The 24,196-nt window shown below is 40.0% G+C and overlaps 1 protein-coding gene across 11 annotated transcripts in view; it reads left to right on the top strand.

Moving 5' to 3' along the window:
* The window catches only part of pde4dip (phosphodiesterase 4D interacting protein), a 239,886-nt gene that overhangs the window by 96,443 nt on the left and 119,247 nt on the right, over positions 1 to 24,196 (top strand). For 9 of the 11 annotated variants that reach the window (XM_072273948.1, XM_072273942.1, XM_072273941.1 and 6 more), the window contains 13 exons: positions 3,449 to 3,685; positions 4,348 to 4,506; positions 6,020 to 6,133; positions 6,638 to 6,775; positions 8,055 to 8,234; positions 9,185 to 9,379; positions 10,167 to 10,355; positions 12,393 to 12,498; positions 14,736 to 14,866; positions 16,756 to 16,851; positions 17,222 to 17,359; positions 18,828 to 18,940; positions 19,950 to 20,089. In XM_072273948.1, coding sequence (XP_072130049.1) covers positions 3,449 to 3,685; positions 4,348 to 4,506; positions 6,020 to 6,133; positions 6,638 to 6,775; positions 8,055 to 8,234; positions 9,185 to 9,379; positions 10,167 to 10,355; positions 12,393 to 12,498; positions 14,736 to 14,866; positions 16,756 to 16,851; positions 17,222 to 17,359; positions 18,828 to 18,940; positions 19,950 to 20,089 — 1,936 coding nt within the window. The remainder of the gene's footprint in view (positions 1 to 3,448; positions 3,686 to 4,347; positions 4,507 to 6,019; positions 6,134 to 6,637; positions 6,776 to 8,054; positions 8,235 to 9,184; positions 9,380 to 10,166; positions 10,356 to 12,392; positions 12,499 to 14,735; positions 14,867 to 16,755; positions 16,852 to 17,221; positions 17,360 to 18,827; positions 18,941 to 19,949; positions 20,090 to 24,196) is intronic. The other 2 variants (XM_072273939.1, XM_072273945.1) reach the window with 1 other exon arrangement.

The following is a 24,196-nucleotide window of genomic DNA, read 5'->3' as shown; positions in this document are numbered from 1 at the left end:
ACTGAGGCTGTTGTAATTACCTCTGTAAGGGGCCCCTGCAATTCCTGCACTGGCCTCCCACAAAGAAAGGAGAGACTTCTTGTCAGGCAGTGGGAGCTTAACCACTCTAATTTGCCTCAAGACTGCAAACACCACCTCTTCTGAAATCCAGATATGGTCCGTGATCTCGTTACTGTTTTGCCTCAGTTCTGTACACTCTGTGTCCATCTCTCCAGTAAATATAGATGCCAAAAAAAAATCTATTTAAGATCTCCTCCTCCTCCTTCGGCTCCATGCATAGATGAACACACTGATTTTTCAAGTGGACCAATTTTGTTCCTTGATATATTCTTGCTCTTCATATATCTGTAGAAGTCCTTGAGATTCCCCCTCGCCCTGTCTGCTATAGCAACCTCATGCCTTCTTTTAGCCCTCCTGATTTCCCTCTTAAGTGGCATTTACTACATTCTTCAAGTGCTTTGTTTCCCCCCTGCTGCCTGTATCTGTTATTCTTCTCAACCAGGACCTCAATATCCCTCAAAAACCAATGTTCCCTTAACCTGTTAACATTGCCTATTATTCTAACAGGAACATACAAACTCTGGACTTTCAATATTTTGCTTTTCAAGGACTCTCACCTACCAAGCATCCCTTTGTCAGAAAGCAACCTATCCCAATCCATATTTGGTGAATCCTTTCTGGTGCCCTCAAACTTGTCCTTTCTCCAATTTAGAATCTCAATCCAAGGGACCAGTTCTGATGTTATCTATCTTGAAACCAATAGAATTATGATCACTACATCCAAAGTGTTCCCCTAGACACATTTCTGTCACCTGCCCTGTCCTGTCTTGTTCCCTATTAGGAGATCCAGTATTGTGCTCTTTCTAGCTGGGACCTCTCTGTATTTGTTAAGGAAACTTTCATGAACACATTGCTCATCTAAATCCCGCTAACTAATAGGAGGTACTAGTTAGTGGGGGTCTATATCAGATTTAACATAGTCTTCCCTTTCTTATTCCTCAGTTCCACCCAGATAGCCTCAGTAGACAAGCCCTTGTGCCTGCTCTATCAGACGTTTTCCCTGATGAGTAATGCCACCCCTCCCCCTTCAATCCCTCCCATTCTATCATGTCTAAAACATTGGACCATTGACAGCAGAAATTCTGCAAATGCTGGAAATCCAGAGCAACCCACAGAATGCTAGAGGAAATCAGGTCGCACAGCATCCGTGGAAATGAGCATTTCAGGTTGAGACCCTCGCTCAGGGCTCGAAGGAGGGTCTCAGCCTGAAATGTCGACTGTTTGTTCATTTCTGTGGATGCTGCCTGACCTACTGAGTCCCTCTGCATTTTGTGTATTTTGCACTGGAACATTACGTTGCAGTTCTGCCCCTCCTGCAACCAAGTCTCACTAAAGGATACAATATCATAATTCCACGTGTTGATCCATGGTCTAGCCCATCTGCCTTTCCCTGCAATGCTCCTTACACTGAAATAGGTACAATTCAGAACATTAGTCCCAACATGTTCAACCTTTCATGTCCTGCCTTGACATCTACTTTCCCCACAACTGTTCCACCAGCTGCCTGGCACTCTGGTTCACATCCCCCGCAACACTAATTTAAACCCCCTGGAGCAGTGCTAGCCTTCTAAACCTTCCCAAAAGGATATTGGTCCCCTTCCGGATTAGGTGCAAACGGTTCTGTCTCTGCAGGTCCCCCCTCCACTGGAAGAAAGTCCAATGATCCAAAAATCTGAAGCCCTCCGTATTGCACCATCTCTTTAGCCACATGTTAAACTATATTATATTCCTGTTTCCAGCCTTACCAGCACATGTCAATCCTAAGATCACTAGCTTGGAGGTCCTGTCTTTCACTTAGCACATAATTCCCTGAACCCACTTTGCAGGACCCCATCACCCTTCTTGCCTATGTCATTGTTAACAATGTGGACAATAACCTCAGGCTGCTTACCTTCTCCCTTAAGAATGCTATAGACCCCATCTGAGATGTCCCTGACCCAGGCACCTGGGAGGCAACATACCATCCAGAAATCTCATTCTCATTCTCATTCTCAGAATGCTCTGGCTGTTCCCCTAACCAATGAATCACCTCTTCCCACTACTGCTCTGTTCACTTCTTCTCCCCACTTCCCTTCTGAGTCAGAGCCAGACTCAGTGCCAGTGTACTGACTGCTGCGGCTGTCCACTGCTAATTTGTTCCCAACATTATCCAAAACAATATAGTTGTTATTGAAGGGAACAGCCACAGGGGTACCCTGCACTGGCTGACTGTCCCTTTTTCTCTTTTGTTACCTAGGTCCTATACCTTGCATATAACTACCTCCCTGTTTCTCCTGTCAATCACCCGTTCATCTACCGAATGATCCAAAGGTCATCCAGGTCCAGCTCCCTTATGGAGTCCATAAGAGGCTACAGCTGGATGCACTTCTTGCAGGTGTAGTCATCAGGAATACCGAAGGGCTCCCTGACTTCCAACATCACACAAGAGGAGCACTGCCATCCCGACTGTCATTCCCACTGCTCTAACTGTGCAGTAAAAAAGAAAGAAACTTACCTGAGCTTAGCCTCTTCTCACTGAAACATCTTGAGCCAAAACCTCAGCTCACCACTCTGACCCTGGCCTACTGATGCTATGGCCTCTCCCACAATGGCCACTCCACTTAAACCCAATTTATTTTTATTGGCCCTTGCCAAGTGCCTTGTAGTCCAAAGGATGTCAAGCTCCACAGAATATCTCAACAGGCTGTAATTGCTTTTTAAATCTGGTGCTAAAGCTTTTGGCGCAGTCTCAAGCTCAGCTTTTTGCCGGGGATTCTGATTATCCTATTAAGTATGAGGCTTCATATAGAAAAGAATTACGAATTTGTACTTGCATAACTTCCTCACAACATTGGTATGCTTCACAGCATACTTCTGAGTGCTTCACAATCAGTTAAATACTTCTGCCATACAAGTATTGTTCTAAAATGCAAAATTAATGCTTAGTAAAATCCCACAAACAGAAAATGACCAGTTAATTTGATGTGGCGCAGAGAATAATGCCGTCCAGGATAGTTAGTTTCTACATTCTTCTGCAAAGGGTTAGAAGGAGAGAATCAGAACATTATTATCTCATCTCAAAGGATTGATTTCCAAAAGTGCAGCACTTTTTTTATTTGCATTGAGGTGTAATCTGAATGAAAAGGCCACTATCAGAGAGCCTAGGTTCATGGAAACAGAAAGTGAGATGGAGGGCCATTGGTCTGATCTCTTTGACATGATAGTGGAAGGAATAAGTGAAGAGTGAGAGTATGCAAGTTTCAGGGAAGAATACAACAGAATATTTTGAAACAAGAAAGAGTAATGTAAAATCCCGTGGAAGATGTAAAATCTATTTTACGTTTGTGTGTGTTCTCTCTTCCTTATTACGATTTGTTCCAAATGTGTTCGTCTTTGCTCGGGGCTGCAGCGTTGCTCATCCTGTCAGAGCAAGGATGGACAGTTGACATCATCACATACCCAGCAGGCTGAATTGCTGGAAATGCAAAGTACTTCCTTTTCCAATCAGCTGGAACTACAGCGAAACGCAAGGCTGATTCGTCAGAAGGAGTATGAATTGGCTGACATCAAGTGGAGGAAAGAACTGATGGAAACTGAAGTACAGGAACTTTATCAGCAGAAGGAGGATGCCGTCAAACACAATAAAGTGAGTGCTTGGGTGTTCACTGCCATGAGCTCATGGTTTTTCCAAGGGTGCATTTTTTCTAGCATATAACACGGTGACACAGACTTTTGAGGCCTGGTTTGGTTTTGTCTCATTTTTCACCAAGTTATAGCAGGTCTGTATTTTGGATTGAAGGCACCTGGTCAAGAGTAAGCATTACCAGATCAGAAATTGCAGTACACAAGTTTCACGAATAGGGGAAGTGTATTCTGCCTCATCCTCAACTGGAGAAGAGAATCTTTGTATTCACCACTGTAACTTTTTCCATCAACTTTGCCAAAGCCTCAGGCTGACTGAGGTTGTTTGTTTCTGCCAAGTATGGGTGGCAAAAAAAAACTTGGACTGTCTGCAGGAAACAAAAAAAGACTTTTCACGTCATTGACTTGGCTGGATTTGAGATTAGAGTTTTGAGCTGAAAACTTAATTTATTAACTTGCAATGTTCTCTCCAATTTCTTACACTGACTCATTAAAATTTGTTGCTGATACAGATAGTCTACTGCAATTTTTTCCAGATCAATTACACTGTAGAGGTGTTAATACTGCATCATATAAAATGAGTTAGGTGGTACTATTTGTTTGGCAGCGGATGCAGGGAATCATTCTGTTGCAAGGTAACGGTGTTTTTTTAATGGTTTGTTTCAGGAGCTGTGCAGCACACTGCAGCAGGTCCGACAGGAGCTGCTAGAGAAGGACCAGGGCTATCGAGCCTTGGAGGGAGAGCATCAGCGTGAAATCCACATCCAAGAGGAGAACATCCTCTGCCTGAGGGAGAGGTTGCATGATAAAGAGCACTTCCTGCAGGTAGAAAGAGTTGCCATTCTACATGCTACTATTAAATATTCACGTAGCTGAATGAGATGTATATTGATGGAGGTCCTGCAGTTTTAGTCAGATTGTGTTTATATAGGAGCACTATTAATTGCCAATTGTTTTGTCATTTGGTCAATACCACACTGAATCTTCACCCTATTTTACATCTTTATGCCTTATTGAAAACGTAATGGAGGGTAAAGTTTCATGGTGATGGGGATTCTAAATGACTGGACATATTTAGTTGAGTTTGACTGGAAAAGAATACATCCAAATTTATAAATGTGATTTGGGGGTTCTCTTGCATTCAGACCAAATTCACAAATCAGCTTCATTGTGGATTTTATTTGGGGAAATACCTTCTCCCCTAACCACCCCTTTTTTTAAAAAAAGGTGTTGAAAAATGGAAGCAATTTATTGTAAGTGTAGTGTTTTGGGATGTTTCTGACAGATTTATTAAAGTAGAGAATAAGTATTCCTTTCACTAAGTGTAGGCCAAAAAGGTGTGATTTTCTGCTTATAAAGCATAGGCATAATAGTTTTAATAATCGGGTAACAAACCGATTTTGTTATTGAAGTACTCATCCAAAAACACAAAAAATGTTAATTTTTCAGCATCTGAACATCTGTGGAAAAGTTAGTATTTGTTATCTTTGAAAAGGTGGTAGTGAGTCAACACATTGAACAGCTGAAGTTCTTCTGGTTAAGTTCCCTTGTAAGTCTGTTGAATAAAGAATTCCAGGGTTACACCCATTAACAAAGAGGGAACTACAATATATTTCCAAGTTGGGATGAATTGGAGGAACATGTGCCATATTCCTGAAACACCATCCTCTTTTATGCTTAAGCTCGTGGGTTTGGGAGATGGTATTGTAGCCTAAGCCAGTAACTGCATTACATTTTGTAAATGGTACATGCGGTAGCCACGGTGTATCGGTTGCAGAGGGAGTGAATGTTGAGGGTGATGGGTGGGATGTAAGTCAAGTGGGCTGCCTTGTCCTGGATGGTGTCAGTTTTGTTGAAGCTGCAGTCATCCAGGCTGGTGGTGACTGTTCCCTTGTATTTTAGAGATAGTTGAGTCGAATGAACCCCTCAAAGCAGGCTACCCTGCCTCTATCTAACCTGCTCTTATATAGTATTTAAGTGACTAATCCAGCTGAATTTTTGGTCAACTCTAACCTTGGGATTGGTGACACTTGGCCATTTAATCTTACCTGAAGCAGATTAACTGGAGAAGAAGAGATGTATTTTCTGTTTCCAGAACCATTACTAGTGGTCTGAATAAGATTTTTAAATTAGTAAGGAGATACTGAAGCTTACTATGCAACGTCATGTTGGGTCAGGCTTTGATTAGTGCAGGTTCACTCAATTACCACAAATCATTTACCCAACCACAGATTTACTCCACAGTGGCTTGGATTTGAAATCAGCCAGGTGCTTAAGATGAAGGAGAACTGCAACAAAACAATATTTGTTCCATATATTTCTCTTTGTATATTCACAGCAATATATTGAACTTTTTGAATGCCAGCAGAATGAGGAGCAAAGTGGACAAGAGAAAGATGTACTGGTAGATAAACTCTGGGAGTGTATCAAAGAGAGAGATAAAGCTTCAGAGGTACTTCACTGAGTCTTGGTTCCTATTCACTTCAGCTTATTGTAGAAATGATCATATTGTGCATGTTTTAATTGTGTCAACAGAAAATGATTGTTCCATTAAGCATATTAACGGTGAAGTTAAGACAATGTTTGAAAGGATTACTAGGAAATGGAATAGTTTTGATGAAATGCCTCTCTGATTTTGTTTGTTGGAGAAATTCATGAGAAAATTGTTAAGTTTTGTGTTGGTGGGGCAGGAAATAAGCTTGATTGGTGGGTTAGGTTTTTTTTAATGTTTTAACTGATCCTGTTTCAAAATGTTTGGGCAAACTACAAGATTCCACACAGTCATTTACTAGAAGAATACAAATAGATTCTGAAGGGACCCATCAAGCAGCAACTGTGGAGAGAGAAAAGTCCAGATCCCAGGGTTCAAGGTTTATACAACTTTAAAACTTCACAAGAATTAGGAGAGCTTGTGCATCTTTAAGGACTGCGGTCTCATTTCTGCTGTTTATTCCAGCGAGCCCTTGAGGAGAAATTTCGTTCCTTGGAGGAAAAGGAGAGTGAAATCCAACAACTGAATCTAACTGTACGTGAAAAAGAAAGGGATCTAGAGCGATTCCGTCACATCTTCTCCAGTAATGAAGAAACTATCAATGTAAGTGAATGGTTTGTGATGTACAGATATTCATATGCGAGAAGCATGTGTGCAACAAGAGTATTTGGAGGAAGTATAGCTTTTTTATAATTATATTTCAATGCATTATTTCATCTAGAATTGACCTGTTTTACCTTCAGTATTACAATCCTTTATTGAACTTAAGTATCGTAGTATATTTTCAGGACTATTTGAAGCTTTGTTATCTGCTTACTGAAATGATTAAATTTCTTAAAAAAAGTGTTAAGAACCTTGCACCCAACCATACATAAATATACCCTTCTATTTCAGTACTTTAAAAAAAAACGGTTTTAGAGTGTTCTGCTGTGTTAATTATTTAATAAGTTTTATAGCCAGAAATAACAAGCTATGTCGAAGACTGTAATTAAATCAGTTGTAAGAAATGGCTGGGAGAATTGGGTATCGTGTCTTTAGAAAAATAAAAGGTTTTGCACATATATGGAACATTCCACTATCTTGGAGCAACCGTGTGGATTTTCTTGAGATGTACTTACCAAGAGGTAAAGGATGATTTAATGTTTGATTGGAAATTCTGAATCTTTGGTGCAGTACTTCCTTAGTGTGCTATATGTACATACTATATCAGCCTAGATTTGTGCTAAAGCCTTGGAATGAAGTTTAAATCCTTAAACAGTTGACTCAAAGCCAAGTGTGTTTGCCAGTGAGGCTATGCTGAAAGTATTTGTTTTGAGTCCTGGTGAATTTTTAAAAAACTTGCATTTTAAGCTAAGGAAATGGAATTGAGTGGTCTTTGTATTAAGTAGTGGATTTTGGAGAGTCCTTTAAAATTTAGAATAACAATTTTTCTGCCCTACTGAGCACTTGGGAAGAATGTGTCAGCTGCATGTGAAAATGGATGTTCGATCCTAAATCAAGCATCCTGGATCCCACAAGATGGCTTTTGAAGTGATTGATCATGTAGATATTGCTCATCATTTCAAAATAACTTGTAAAGAGAGGGGAAAAAAAGCAATCTGTTTGAAGTAGAAAGGATGTAAATTTTTCCTCTTGACTACAAAGTGAGGATGGATGAAAAGTAGAACTTATAAGAGCAATGCTCATTTAACAATATAATTTTAAGAAATTGTTTCAAAATTTGATTATTTGTAAAAACAAGAATTCCCTAAGTAGGTGGAGACCTGTTTTTGTTCTTGATTACAGAATATGTATTGGTTTATGGATAATGAAATTTAAAAATTGTATGTCCTTCAACTGAGTTGCTAATTCCTCTCCTACTCTCCTCCCCTCGTATCTTCAGAGTCTGGATAGCCTTGTGAAAGAGAAAGACTTGGAGTTGGAGCAACTAGGTACAGCATACAAAAGCCTGCAATGGCAAAAGCAGGAGGTAGAAGAGAAGCTTGGCTTTTCCCTGAAAGAAAAAGATGCCATGAACAACCAGCTCCAGAGAGCACTGCAGGATCACAATAAGGAGTTAGAGGTAGGAAATCTGCAAGGGCCTTGCCGAGGAAAAGTCAGTTTGACAAAAATCCTGTTCATGGAGGTTCATAAATCGGTAGGAAACAAAAAAGGGGTTGTACAATTTTGCAAATTTCAAACACTTTTCATGTTCCTAAATATTATACATTAGAAAAATGCTATTTTCTTAAGACTGGAGTCGATGCTTCAGAGGTTTCCTGTGCACTGTCATCCATAGGAGAGTAGATCCTTCATGTGGCTTTAGTGACCAGACCACCTTTCAGTGTGAAGTTCAGAACTGTTCTCTTCCACTACCACCACCTTCATCTCCCACATTGCATAGATCACCTCAGTCATTTGATGTCTATAGATAAAGTAAGATAGTTCTTATGATCTATTTTTGTAAATATTCACCTCTCTCAACATGCTTCTTGGCATTACCATTTCTTTTGGGATAGTAACCACCTCACTTTTTAAAATATTTTTCACCACTTTTATAATTTAACTATTTTATATATACTCACTGTAATTCAGTTTTTTTCTCTCTAATTATTGCATGGTACTGTTGCCTGAAAGACAAATTTCATGACATACGCCAGTAATATTAAATCTGATTCTGATCTGATAATAACAACTGCTCACTGATGTTTGTAGCATGGAGCTCAGGGGAGGGCCTTTGGGATTGGTAATTAATGTTTATGCATATTTGATGCAGTAGACTATTTTCAAATCAACCAGATAATAAACATGTGAAAATAACGTGCATGAAATATCACTGAACCTTGCTTACTTATGGCTAGTGAGGTAGATGAAACCTTTCCTTTGTGGCAATGCAGACATCCATCAAGCTACAGTATAGAGTATTGGTACACATTTTTGAGAATGATTCTCACAGGTGGGATCACTCAGGGTTGTGTCTCTAAGCAGGTCTTCCTCCAGTGCTACACTTTTGGTCTAAAATCTTGTTGACAGATCCTGACTGCAACGTTGGTGAACAAGGTTTGCTGTGGACCCAGTGAGGTGATGGAGCAGCTAAGGCTGCAACTGCAGCTGAAGGAGCAAATGCTGCAGAAGGTGTTCGCCGACAGGAGCAAGCTGGCCGCTGATCATGAGCAAGAAGTAACACAGTTGCTGCAGTCTATCAGCTCCCGTGAGCAGCAGATGAAGGTAATGAACAACCTTTGATGCATTATTCCTGTGAGGCTAATTCACTAACAGCAGAAGATCTGTAGCATCTGATTTGCATGCATCACAATTTAGTAAGCTAGCATATTACCTTGGGTTCCATTGTTTTTCAGGAACAAATCAGGACTGTCTTCCTCATTCTTTCCCCTCACCTCATTCAATTTTGTTTGCATTTCCTAATTTTGATGGCTCTCTTGCCTCTTCTGACCTGCCCTCGTGTCAGTCCATCACTTCCCTTGGTTCCCTACCTCCTTTGCTTTATTCCACTGTCCTCTCCTATCATGTTCCTTCTGTAGCCCTTTACCTCTTCCAGCTGTTATGTCCCAGCAATTTGCCTCTCCCCCCCCGCCCCCCCCCCCCCCCCAGCATGTACTCTTTCCTCGCCTCCCACCTCCTTATTCTGGCTTCTGCCTCTTTTCTAGTGCTGTTGAAGAATCTTGGCCCAAAAACATCACCCATTTATTTCCCCCCATTGATTGTGTCTGACCTTTAACATTTTGTGTGTGTTGTTGAAGCAACCTCATTGGATTTTTTTTTTTTTTTTTTTTTTTTTTTTGAAAGGTCATTCCAGCAAATAAGGTTAACCTGATCCACCAAGCAGAGTCTCACACAATGCAGCTGCCCTTCAGTACTGCAGTCAGTTTAGATTGAGTAGAATCATGTGGGGCTCAAACTTTCAGCACAATGAATGCTGGCATGTGTGTGAAGTTTGATTTGCCATTGTCTTTACAAAATTTCATTTCCAGTATGCTTCTCTTCAATTATTCAGGGTGCAGCAGAGAGGTTAACTCGTGCTCTTGCAGAGAAAAAGCATGAACTTCAAGCATTGCGTCAGCACTTGGTGGAGAAGGATCGGGAAATAGCAAATTTAATCAAGCAGAATACTTCAGCAACAGAACTGCCAATGGAAATAGCCCACCTCAAAGAACAACTTACGGAAAAGAATCGGTTAATTGAAGTAAGTTTTTAAAGTTTGATGTTGGCCAACAGCATGTTGAATTTGAAAACCCTGCTTAATAGAATTCCTTTTCTCCATGTCTCATAGTCATAAAATATACAAATTTATGCCATTAAAAGCATAGAGTATGCCTGCATCATAAGGTAAGTGACCCAATACGAACCATATTAACTGTAACTACAGGAATAAGTCTTTACAAGTTTTTTGTGTGTGTGTGATGTGGGCAAGGCCAATATCTATCTGCCTGTGAAGATGGTGTTGAGGCACATTCCGGAACTGTCACAATTTTGTTAAGTAGGGATTTCCATAATGTATACCCGGTGACAATGAAGAAACTACAATCCAGCTGTTAATTAGGAATTTCCAAAATGTGTACCTGGTGACAATGAAGAAACTACAATCCATTCTGAAGTCAGAATACTGCATAGCTTGTTGGGCAACAGCAGATGGGGGATTTCATCTGGCGTACTTCCTTGTCCTTCGCTAAGGATGGTTGAACCTAGGATGATGTCCTAGGGGCTATCTGCAACAAATTATTCCAACAGGTATACCTTGCAGAGGGGTTGGAAGATTTGCCAACTGCCACATCCTCTAAACGAGCTACGACTGTTGGAATATTAACCCCTTCATGCCCATTGACTTCAGTTAGTTGGAGTGAGTCAGTAACTTTTCAATGAAATGTAAACCAGCGGTACTCCTACTGTTGTTTGAGCCTTGGCCCCAGTGCCGTCCCTCATTGCAGACAATAGAAGCCCTCATTGCGAAATATTTGCATCCAGTTAGTTCATTTTTCAATTGCTGTCATAATATACAATTATTGATTAAAATAGCAGAAATGAAATATTCCTTGAGCTATTAAGGAAATTTGTTTAGTAATATCAATCCTAAAGTCATGTGTTGTCTGTTTCACTAATGCTTTGCATTGCACTGTTGGTGGGAGTTTAGAAAACGTTCTTTTGATGATCTTCATTCACAAAAGAAAAAGTATTGAAGCCTTGTTCCCATTTTACTTGTAATCCAACAATATCTACTATCCCTGTTTGGTGGAAATGTGGGAAGCATACGTATGGCTCGGGGGTAAAGAGAGGATTCAGTTTGGTTTTAACATCTAACTATTCCCGCACATACGAGAAAATAGAATCACACAAACATAGAGCATACAAATAGGCCCTTTCACCCTACCTCTTCATGCCAATCATGTTGCTTATCTACATTAATTCTGTTTCCTCACAGGAGGCCCATAACAATCTGCTTTTCCTATTGGAGTTTCTTCTACTGCCTCCGTTTCAGATATTCATGTCCCTCTATGTAGAAAAACTTGCACCTTTGATTTCTGTTAAATTTCTCCCCTGTCACCTTAAAACTGTGCCCTCTAGTTCTGGACTTCCCTCTCCTGGGGAAAAGTTGTGACTCTCCCTATTGCATCTGTGCCCCTCGTAACTTTGCAAGCCTCTGGGTCCACCTCTTGACCTTGAATGTTCCTGTGAGAATAAACCCAGCTTATCCAGTCCCTCACAACTACAGCCTCCTGTACAGGGGACATCCTGGTCAGTTTCTTCTGCGCTCACTCACTTCCCTCATGTACAGTGACCGCCATAACTGGAGACAATACTCTTAAGTGAGGTTGAGGCTGCAACATACCAACAATTACTATTTAGGCTGACTCAGAAAGTCATGCAGGCTGGATTAGGTGCTGAAATCAAGTAAAATCAAAAAAAATCAAGTAAAAGTATCCATTGAAAATTAGTGATGCTTCCATAAAGGCTAATTAGGTTAAAACATGTTAAGCTTGTTCCATATGTGATATTTGTTGTAGGAATCTGCTGTACAATCTTGAACAATGATAAGATGAATGTTGTTTATGACACCAAAAATCTCACTACACTTCCCAAATGGTGTTATATTGGAAGTAAGATCAGTCAGTGGATCCATATAGGACAAAATTTTTAAAAATCAAAAGACCCCATTACACCATTATTCAAGGGATGGCAAATTTTTTAAACCACCTGATCTGAGCCTTTTCTTTGACCTGCTCAGGAATTGGTGCAGGATGGTCACAGCAAGAATGAGCTCTCACCCCAGTCTGAGAAGATGGAAGCTTCTGAATCCATTGATGCCCAACAGAATACAAATGAAAGGGAAGGTATGTAAAATTAAGCCACCATCTTCACTGAAAAGTCTCACTCAGATTTCCAGGATTTTGTTTGTTGTGTTTGTGTATTGACTGGTAGCAACATACAAAGAAAATCCATACCAAGATTCTAGCTGAGTCCAAAATTCAGTTTGTGGAAATGGAAATTACATTAAAAGTAGTGGAATTAATGAAGCACAGTTCCCTGTGAGACTTCCATAAGCGACAAAAGTGGAAATATGGGAACTAAACACAAGGAAATCTGCAGATGCTGGAATATCAAGCAACACACATAAAAGTTGCTGGTGAACGCAGCAGGCCAGGCAGCATCTCTAGGAAGAGGTACAGTCGATGTTTCGGGCCAAGACCCTTCGTCTGGACTAACTGAAAGAAGAGCTAGTAAGAGATTTGAAAGTGGGAGGGAGAGGGGGAGATCCAAAATGATAGGAGAAGACAGGAGGGGGAGGGATGGAGCCAAGAGCTGGACAGTTGATTGGCAAAAGGGATATGAGAGGATCATGGGACAAGAGGCCTAGGGAGAAAGAAAAGGGGGGGGGGAAGAAGCCCAGAGGATGGGCAAGGGGTATAGTGAGAGGGACAGAGGGAGAAAAAAAAGAGAGAGAAAAAGAATGTGTGTATGTAAATAAATAACGGATGGGGTACGAGGGGGAGGTGGAGTATTAGTGGAAGTTAGAGAAGTCAATGTTCATGCCATCAGGTTGAAGGCTACCCAGACGGAATATAAGGTGTTGTTCCTCCAACCTGAGTGTGGCTTCATCTTTACAGTAGAGGAGACCGTGGATAGACATATCAGAATGGGAATGGGACATGGATTAAAATGTGTGGCCACTGGAAGATCCTGCTTTCTCTGGCGGACAGAGCATAGGTGTTCAGCGAATCGATCTCCCAGTCTGCGCCGGGTCTCGCCAATATATAGAAGGCCACATCGGGAGCACCGGACGCAGTATATCACCCCTGTCGACTCACAGGTGAAGTGTCGCCTCACCCGGAAGGACTGTCTGGGGCCCTGAATGGTGGTAAGGGAGGAAGTGTAAGGGCATGTGTAGCACTTGTTCCGCTTACAAGGATAAGTGCCAGGAGGGAGATCAGTGGGGAGGGAATGGGGGGGGGGAACGAATGGACAAGGGAGTCGCGTAGGGAGCGATCCCTGTGGAAAGCAGAGAGGGGCGGGGAGGGAAAGATGTGCTTAGTGGTGGGATCCCGTTGGAGGTGGAGGAAGTTACGGAAAATTATATATTGGAGCCGGAGGCTCCTTCCGATGTGGCCTTCTATATATTGGCGAGACCTGACGCAGACTGGGAGATCGTTTCACTGAACACCTACGCTCTGTCCACCGGAGTAAGCAGGATCTTCCAGTGGCCTCAGATTTTAATTCCATGTCCCATTCCCATTCTGATATGTCTATCCATGGCCTCCTCTACTGTAAAGATGAAGCGACACTCAGGTTGGAGGAACAACACCTTATATTCCGTCTGGGTAGCCTCCAACCTGATGGCATGAACATTGACTTCTCAAACTTCCGCTAATGCCCCACCTCCCCCTAGTACCCCATCCGTTATTTATTTATGTACACACATTCTTTTTCTCTCTCTCTTTCTCCCTCTGTCCATCTTGCTATACCCCTTGCCCATCCTCTGGTTTCCCCCCTCCCCCTTTTCTTTCTCCCTAGGCCTCCTGTCCCATGATCCTCTCATACCCCTTTTGCTAATCAACTGTCCAGCTCTTGGCTCCATCCCTCCCCCTCCGGTCTTTTCCTATTATTTCGGATCTCCCCCTCCCCCCTCAAATCTCTTACTAGCTCTTCTTTCAGTTAGTCCTGACGAAGGGTCTCGGCCAGAAACGTCGACTGTACCGCTTCCTAGAGATACTGCCTGGCCTGCTGCGTTCACCAGCAACTTTAATATGGGAACTATCTCACTGATGCAAGTAAGATCTGAGCTGCTTGACTTTTTTGAGATTTGATTTATAAGATCTTGCACTTGTTGGCACATTGAGAAAAGTGTATACCGGATCAGGCGAACTAAAGGGCATTGTTTCTAGCATGGTGAGAGTACAATTACTGGAGGAAACTACAAGTATTAAAATTTTCTCCAGCTCCCAGTATACAACCAGCTAGAACTTGTGTCATGTTGTATCACTCAGCTGTAAAACAACTTTCCTAATGCAGAAAGTAGGTGTAATGCTTCAGAAGATTAATTGTGTACAGTAATAATTCTTTACTCTGTCAGAAGGTTTGCAGACAGCCTTGGATGGAGATGAAGCAATGGTTGAATCAGACCATGAAGACAGCATGCGGACTGAGCTAGATCTAATGAAAGAGGAACTTCAGCTTGCCTTAAGAAAAGAGAAAGAGAGCAGGGTGAGTTTTAAAACTGCTATTAATGGATAGGACAGAATAGTCTGAATATAACCGTCATCTCCAGATCTGTGATTTAAAAATTTCATTAGTGGGTCACAGTTTCAGGTTTACTGAGGTATACACTCAATAGTTAGTGGGTCACTTAGTTTCAGGTTTACTGAGGTATACACTCAGTAGTTAGTGGGTCACTTCATTAGTGGGTCACAGTTTCAGGTTTACTGAGGTATACACTCAGTAGTTAGTGGGTCACAGTTTCAGGTTTACTGAGGTATACATTCAGTAGCCAGTATACTAGGTACACCTGGTGTGACTCCAAATAGCTTAATAGCTAATCATGTTGCAGCAACTTAACATGTAAAAGCATGCTGACATAGTCAGGAGATTCAATTGTTGTTCAGACAAACATCAGAATGGGGAGAAATGTGATCTAAGTGACTTTGACCATAGAATGATTATTGGTGCCAGACAGGGTGGTTAGAGTATCTCAGAATCTGCTGATTTCCTGGGATTTTCATGCACAACAGTCTCAAGAATTTAGAGAGAATAGTATGGGAAAACAAAAACAAATCCAGTGAGCGTGAGTTCTGTGTGTAAAAATGCCTTGTTTGTGAGAGAGGTCAGAGGAAAATGGTCAAACTGGTTCAAGCTGACAAGAAGGCAACAGTAACTCAAATAACCATGCATTACAACAGAAGAGCATCTCTGAATGCACAACATATCAAACCTTGAAGTGGATGGGCTACAGCAAAGAAAGCCGTGAGCTTATACTCAATGATCACTTTATTAGGTACCTCCTTTTTCCTCATATTCATTGAGTGTTTGTGATAGTGTAGGGGAATTTGAGAAGGGAATGCAAACATTGCAGAGACATGTTGGAGAAGTAGGTTTTTGTTGTTATGGAGAGGGAAGCTACAGTTAATCTCAGTGCTATCATGCAAGGACTGTGGAAATCATGAACTACTCCCACTAGAGCTGGCTATTCAGTAATTTGGCAAAATGTGTGGCAGCATTCGATGAGACTCCAAAGTTTCTGTAATAAAGTGCTCAGCCAGCACTTGATTTTACTGTAACTGAAAGATGGTCAGTTTCATGAAGAAATTTAGGGGAAAATGTGGGGTTCACATGGGGAAAATATAACTTCTTTAATTATCGGCGAGATGGAACTCACAGCACACAAGTTGAAGACTAAGGCAAAGTCTGACAGTTATTGAGATGAATGGACAGCTAAGATAACTAACAAAGAAATTCAGCTCAGGAAGTGAGGTTCCAGGCTGCCACAAAACAATAAATTTCATGACATTATCAATGATAATAAAGCTGATTGTTTCCTTGAAACTTGGAAGTGACTAATTGTAAAGTTGCAGAAAAAAGGACCCCTTAAAACAACAACTGGATAGAATAGATGAGCCTTGAATAAAGATCTTTGGGGGAAAAGTCACATAAGATATCACTGAATTCCTGACTAGCATATCCTGAAAAGCACATCAAACTCTTAAGTTCTTCGGTGTATTGAAATCAAGACTGAATTAACCATAAGGAGCTATAATTTATCCTTTTCAAGACTTACAGAATCTCGTTAGACTTCAAGTCATAAATTTTTGATTTATTGTGGCTTTTATCCTGCTCTTTTTAATTCTGTCTCTTTGCAGCATTGATGTGAATGGATCTGCTGCATGGATTTATGACTATAACATATAAGTTGAATTGAGTCATACGTGTTGGCAATTTGCTGATGACTCTCTGTGTTATTGGGGAACATGCTTTGAGTTATTTTGAAAATGATGCTCCATTAGATTGTTGAATGACTCTATTATGTAATTGATCTAAGGTTAAGTATCTAAATATGGGTTATATTTTTCTCTTTTCGGCTTGAACTGGCAATGCTGCAGTCTGCCCTTTTTGACCAGCAGCGAGAGCTCCAATGTCAGGCAGTGGAGATTGAAACACTCTCAAACAACATTCGTGACAAGGAAGAACACATTATGGTGAGTTTTAATTTAATCAGCAGTTGAATTGTTGTGGTTGTTTTGTTGTGATTTGAAGATCAGCTTGAAAGAAAAGTCTATATTTTCTGATTGGTGGGCTCTGTGGAGTTCCTGCTATGTGCAGGAAGGTTAAGGAAGGTTTTGTGTGTTCAATAGGATGTGGAACCAAAAGATCTTGCTGAATGATAGTCCAGGTAAATGAGAAATTTTAGAGCAACAGAGCAAGGTGTGACTTTTTATAATAGTAACAAAATATTAATGTAAAAAAGATTGCATTATTGATTACAGATGTAAAAAAAAACAGAATTGGTGTTGCTTTAGATTTGCCAGCTGAATGGTTTTGGTTCTTAATGATCTTGTTGCACTACAGGATCTGCAGAGGCAGCTGGAACAGCCAAGGGAATCTCCAGAGGTGGAAAAGCTTACACAAGAGCTCCTGAAATTGAAGGAGCAAGTGGCAACCATGAAATTATCTGTACAGAAAAGTGTAGGGAAAAAGTATGATCAGGTGTGTAATTTTTCTCCTTTTCATAAGCGTGCATCAATCTAGTACTTACACATTTCAATCAAGTTAGGCTTAAGCATGCTGAACTCCAGCAATTTATAAACCTTGTTGCAGTAAATAATAGTCCCCTTAAGGTTATTTAAGTAGTAATTTGATCAGATCAAATTCATTAGTGAGTCAAGAGGTTGAAAGCAGTAAATAGTAGATGGATGGGATGACCTATGGGCTAACTGATTTGTGTAGCACAAGTACATTAAATTGTGATCCTATTAGAAAGACACAGGTAAATTTAAAATTCATTTATAAATTAATAAGACTACTGTCCTAGTTTATTAATGGTACCATATGGAAAGAAGGTTGAAAAAAATTAGAGCAATGAAAAAAAAAGAAAACATGAATCGAATTGTGTTTAAGAAAGCTGCAGTTTTCAAAAGGTCAAAAAATGAGCTCAAATTAAATGATTGTGTTCTACTTAGAGCCAATGGGAATTGATTGTTTTTTTTTCTTCCTAAAAGTACTCCCCAATTTCTTCTCTACTGAAATCATTCACTTTTTTAATGCATACTCTGTGCATTAAATATCTTCTGGTAGCTGTGCCAATTGATTATCATTCATGTACTTCGAATGTATGGGGTGTCAGGGAAGGGTAGCACCTCTGGTGGGGGAACATGTTGCGTCCTTTTCAGGGCGGTTAGTCCACCTTTGGTCCCCACCTGGCACTCAGCTCTCACCTGTGGCTCCCCGTAGCTGTTTGCATGCGACAGCGGCCACACCCCGGGCAACGGCTTCGACAAGCCAGCTAAACCAGGTGAGGGTAGCCGACGGGTCTCAAACCCTCGGTGAGATAGGGAGTTGTCTATCCCAGCATGTGAAGACAGACTCCGGCGGATTGAGCGGACGAGACCAATGGAAGTTCCAACAGTCAAGAAGGCGGTCTCTGCAAGCTTCGTGGAACATGTAGAGCAGGACAAGACACAGAAGACGTCCTGGTCATCCACTGCGCCTAGTCCCATCTCCAGCCGTCTAGACTCTGTCTTGCCACTGGAACCAGATGGGAATTGGGAAGAGAGAGTGAGGCTGACGCTGCGCAACTCTCCCTCACTTAAATCCAAATGACGCGCTAGTCTCGACACCATGATAATGGTGTCGAGGTCCTCATCGACGTCAATGATGGACGAACAACAACAACTTTGAATGTCCTCAGGTTATTCAAATATCCAGTGAATAGAAATCATAACTAAGCCTTATTATTTTCATTAGTTTCCATTATCTATACCTGTCGTGATGACTTCTCAGTAGTGACAGTGAACAGGTAAATATTTCCCTTTCCAACCTTAATTTAAAGACAAGGCGGATGATGTTTTCATTTGGGATGGCAGGAGAAATTATGTGTCTCTAAGCGAACAGAAAGGCCATTTCCCTCAAATAACAAGGTATTTCATTTCTTACTGTTACCAATTTTTATTGGCAGCTGATCTGTGCTCTTGAAGAACAGTTATTGGAGCAGTCTCACCTAAACGAAGCACTTCGAGCTGAAAGACAACTCTATATTAGCCTCGTTAAATTCCATAATCAAACTGACAGGTAAGACAAAGTCCTGAATTGGTGTAGATTTTTGAAGTCAGTGTGAGTATATAGAATGTGTTCTCTTTTGTTAGTATTTGATTCAAACTGCTCACCGCTTTTAAAAGGAATATCAGTTTTCTCTGTGATATTTCCACATATGTTTCTATATACTTTACCAGATATTATAAAAGTGTAATGATTAAAATAACTAAAATTGAAGGTTATTCGTTAGTAACATGTATGCCATCAGAATAGAAGGGACCCCCGTTACAATTTTGTCTCCTTTCCAAAGTTAAGTAATCTTACTTATTTCAAATATAATTATGAAATGGTAAGCCTGTTGGATGAAGAAATTTGCGTGGAATAATTTTTTACAGATTCACATCAAAAGATTAAGATTGCTTGACATGAAGATTGAGAATAGTTGTATAACACTGTATTAACATCAATGCTGGCACATACACCAGCAAGGAATCTAGTTATTAATATTACTGGCTGGATCATTGTGCAAGATGAAAGTTATAGCCTTGTATGGCAATAAATACATACAAGGGAACTATGAATCATTACTTGTTCAATTTGATACCACTTGATGTTTTCATCTTCTATTGTTCAAAATACTTTCTCTGAATTTTCCAACCTAGATATTGATTTATATTTTCATTAACTATAAACAGTATCTCTTACAGCTGGGTCTCAAAATTTGTCCTGTTTAATTGATAATCTCATCTATGCCCACTAGTTAATGTTCAGTCTATTTTAATGTCTCCAAATTCAAAACCATCTTTTCATCCACTTCCTTCCTCCAGATAAGTTTCTGTGGTAACTCTTTAAGCCTGTAAGGCTGTTTTGTTAAAAGGTATATCTCTTGTAAGTGGTTTGGGAAATTGAAGTGCTCAACCATGGTCACTGTAGCAATGTTCTGTGGTTCTCGTAGACCATATGCATCTGTTGTTAGTTCATTGGATACTGTCTTCAGTAGATTGATTTAGCTCATTTTTGTCTCTAAATTCACATTTCCACTTAGCACCAGCAGAGAAAAGATGCTCCAGACTGAACTCATGGCTGTACAGGCACTCCGTGGACATCTGGAAGAGGCCCTCAGGAGAACCCAGGAGCAGATTGGCAGGCTGGAGAAGGAGCCTGAGATCTCAGCAGATTCTGGAGGTGGGGGAATGGGGAGGCTGGCAAGTCTGCAAGAGCATGTGGCCTGCTCTACTGAGGTGTCTCGCAGCCAAACTACATAGCGTGCAGTGGAATATGGGCTTGTGGTTAGCCGAAAAATCTTGCTAACAGGAAATGCCTGCTTAATGCCAATGGGGTTTTACTGTTTACTAACTAATTGTGTGCAATGTTAACTGACCTGGATTCAGAAAATCATGATTGTACCATATATGTTAATAGTTTTCCTTGTCATATAGAATTCATGACTCAGGATGTATTACATGTTATCATGAGAAGAAAAAGATCATTCTATTTTAAGTTATTGCATTTTCCCTGTTTATGTTGATGAAATAAAAATTTCATTTCAATTTTCTCATTTTGCCTATGCACATTTTCCATTTTGAATGCATGAACCATCTTTCCTCCAGCAAAGCCTTCCCACCATATCCTACCTGTCTTCTTTCCCTTCGTCCCTCAAAATTCAGTAATCAATTTGCTAAGCAAATTTATTTGACCTTACTGAATGTCTGGAGTAAATAAGCAATTTTGCAATTAAGTTATAATAACATATACATATAGTTAATATGTATATATTTAATAGCTTGATTGAAGATTTTTTTAAAAGTTGCTCCTAAATTGGGTTGAACTGTTTGTGTAGATATTCATTTATTAGTAATATTACTACTTCTAAAAGCATGATATCAGCTGTATGTATTGTGGACCATACTGGTCCCAAATGTTTTTCCAAGATACCCCTTGGTTACAGTGGCAGTAAGTATCTCTATTTTATCACTTCTTGCTATCTAATTCAGGAAAGAATGAAACTTTGTGCTGGATATTAATCTTGACCACCAAAGGCTGCAAATTTGCCATATGGAAAGCACAGAAATCAAACACACTCCTGACCACAAGTGACTTGAGATTTTGTATATAAAAGTCTGAACTAATTTCTAAACAAATTAGTTTGCTAATATCTTTAAGAAGCTGTTTCAGTGATGGATATTGGGCATGGATAAGTTCTAAACTTCGTAACTATTTTCAAATTGCATAGCATCCCCAGTTTATTATCTAACTTGTACAGTTGACAGTTTTGAGAATAGAACAATCCATTTAGAAATTTTAGATCAATGATAATAATATACTCAGCATTGCTGGAAATTCATAACCAGCTTATTGTTTACCAGTATTTTCATTTCTAAATGGTAGTTTCCTTCATATCTTCGTCATTTCTACATTACAGTGTCCTTGCTCATCAGATATTATGTGATGGTTCATACGTTTCCTGAATTTGTTATCTGAGGGTTAATTCATTTTTGTCTTTTTATTATGCTTCTAAACAGATATAGTTTCCATATTTACAGGGACATCTGTGTTGGTGATTGAAAACCCTTTTTGATACTCTATAAGCAATTAATGAAAACTTTGTGCATAATAACAATGTTATGTCTCTGCAAATAATGACCTGAGATATATTAGTTTACATTGAATCCAAAACAAAAATAAATGATGAATTATTCTGGTTTATTCCACTTCTTGACCAGTGTCAGCTATCAGGGGTTGATTCCACTAATGTTTACAACTTCCAAAAATTCACCCAGGTAGTCCTCATTGATATGTTAATAGTGAATGTTGACAGGCTTTTCGACTACACAATCTCCTCATGTGGCATTCATAGTGATTGAATGACAATCAGGTATGGGAATCCAGCCATTCTAACCCCGTTAATCAAAAGAAGATGATTTGTATCCTGCTTTATCTTCTGATGGTATATGTAGTCTGTTACTTTCTGGTATTTAATTTCTCTCGTTTTCTCCAACCACTATATGAAAAATCAAATAGGGGCTGCTACTCCCATAATTCATGGCAACAGTAAGAATCCATTCTTGAATCAAGAGGCCCATTATTCAATGGAGACTGTTTGTTATTTCTTTGAATGCCAAGATTTCCAGGAATAATAAACGACAGCACTTGTATTCACACAGCTGGACCGATGTAAAGAAAGAATGCAGATGCCACATATTAGCCTTTCACAAAGGGCACTGATTGTTAGCCACTTTGTAAAGAAATATTAGAACATAAAATAGTACAACACAAAGCAGCCCTTTAGCCCACAATGTTGTACCGAACCAAATAAATAATCAAATGGCCAACTAAATTAATTCCTTCTGCCTACACAATGTCCGTATTTCTTCTTTTTCCTCACATTCATGTACCTCTCTAAACGTCTGGAATGTATCTGCCTCAACCACTACGCTAGTAGCATATTTCAGGTACTCACCACTCTGTGTTATATAATGAAACTTGTGCCTCACATACCCAGTCTCAGCTTAAATGAATGCCCTTTGGTACTAGACATTTCAATTCTGGGAAAAAAACACTGTCTGTTTGCCTACTCTTTATGCCTCTCATATCTTCTAAATCACTACCAGATCTCCTCTCAGCCTCTACCACTCCAGAGAAAACAACCCCGGGTTTGTCCAACCTCTCATGCCCCTTAATGCAGGCAGAATCCTGGTAAACCTGTAAACTTCTTCTGTACCCTCTCCAAAGCCTCATCCCTCCTGTAATGGCCACTTTCAGAGAGACATGAATTTGGAACCCAAGATCCTTCTACTCATCAACACTATTAAGGGTTTTGTCATAAACAGTGTACTGCCTCTGTATTTGACCTGCCAAAGTACACTTCACATTTGGCTGGAATAAACTTCATCTGCTATTTCTCCACACATATCTACAACTGATCTGTATCCCACTGTATTATTTGCCAGTATATACATCATTCACAACATCACCGACCTTTGTATCATCTACAATGTTGGTATCAAATTGATTATGCAGGTACCAAATAAAAAGGAAGGTGCAAGAAATTGGAGTGGAAAAAAAACTGTTGGAAGAACTCTGTGGTCAGCAGCATCTGTGGAAGCAGAGCGATGATAGACATATTAAGTCAAAATCCTGCATCAGAACGGAGTGCTGAGGGAAGATGGTCAGCATATAGAAATGAGAGGGAGGGGTGAGAAAAGGCTGATAGATAGGTGGAAGAATATGAGGTGGTGGGGTTGATTGCCGGGTGGGGTAGGTGCTGAGTGGAAATGTAAGGGGGGAGAAAAAGGCAGGGAAGGAAGAAAGGTAGAGTCGGAGGTCGGTAGGTGATGGGTGAATCAGATAAGGGAGGAACCAAGTGGAGGAAGTGATAAAGGTGAACCAGGATATATAGGTACGTGGGTGATGGGCGGAGAGAGCTAGACTTCAAGCAAAAAAAGTTACTCTTTATTCAAATTGGCACGGTAAAACATGAAGAGTTTCGTATGATCATTGTTAAAGAGTAGATTGCGATTGAAATGGAAATCCCACTTCAAATTAAGGTATACATTTCTCAAAGTAGATATAATCTTGTTGATTTCGTGGGCCACAATTTCCAATATTACTGTGTTACTGAAATTTTGAGCCTTGCAAAAAAAGTTCATTTTTTTCTTGTGCTTTGGACAATACCAAGCATGGGAAAAATGGAAAGATGACTGTACAGGTTAATTAATAATTTTAAAATGCCAAATGTATATACAGTAGATAAAAAACAGAAAATGCTGGAAGTTCTCAGCAGTTCATCCACACTGTCAGAAGACAAGCTAACCCTATGGCTGATCTATTATTACAGCTGTATGGCCACGACTATCATGATAATGGAATTCATGGCATTGAATTTCCAAACATAAACACACAGAGGCAGGGTTTAGAACCTGTTTCATTGGTTCTGATCAAAGGAATGTAAGCTCGATTTCTCTTCCCGCAGTTGCAATTTGATCACTTGGTATTTCCTGCATTTTCTGTTTTTACAGAATTCCAGCTTTATTTTCTGATTTTCATGAAATGTCGGAACTATTGGCCAATGTATATGGTTATTTTGAAAAGTGAACTGGGCGAGCGTTCTGTTTACCTGCAAACTAAACACGTGAAGTTCTAGTACATAGCATGTTAGAAGCAAATTCCTGTTTTTTGATATAAATCTCTTTAATCTGATAAAGGAAAAGTTGCTCTCATTTTTAAAAAATCACTCAGAAAGCAATTTAAGAAATAGTAGTCTACAGTAATTACCTGCTTCCACCTACCCAA

The sequence above is a fragment of the Mobula birostris genome, chromosome 12, assembly GCF_030028105.1.
Source record: "Mobula birostris isolate sMobBir1 chromosome 12, sMobBir1.hap1, whole genome shotgun sequence".
NCBI lineage: Eukaryota > Metazoa > Chordata > Chondrichthyes > Myliobatiformes > Myliobatidae > Mobula > Mobula birostris.
Note: the sequence above shows the minus strand (reverse complement) of the source record. Positions and strands in the feature narration are given on the sequence as shown.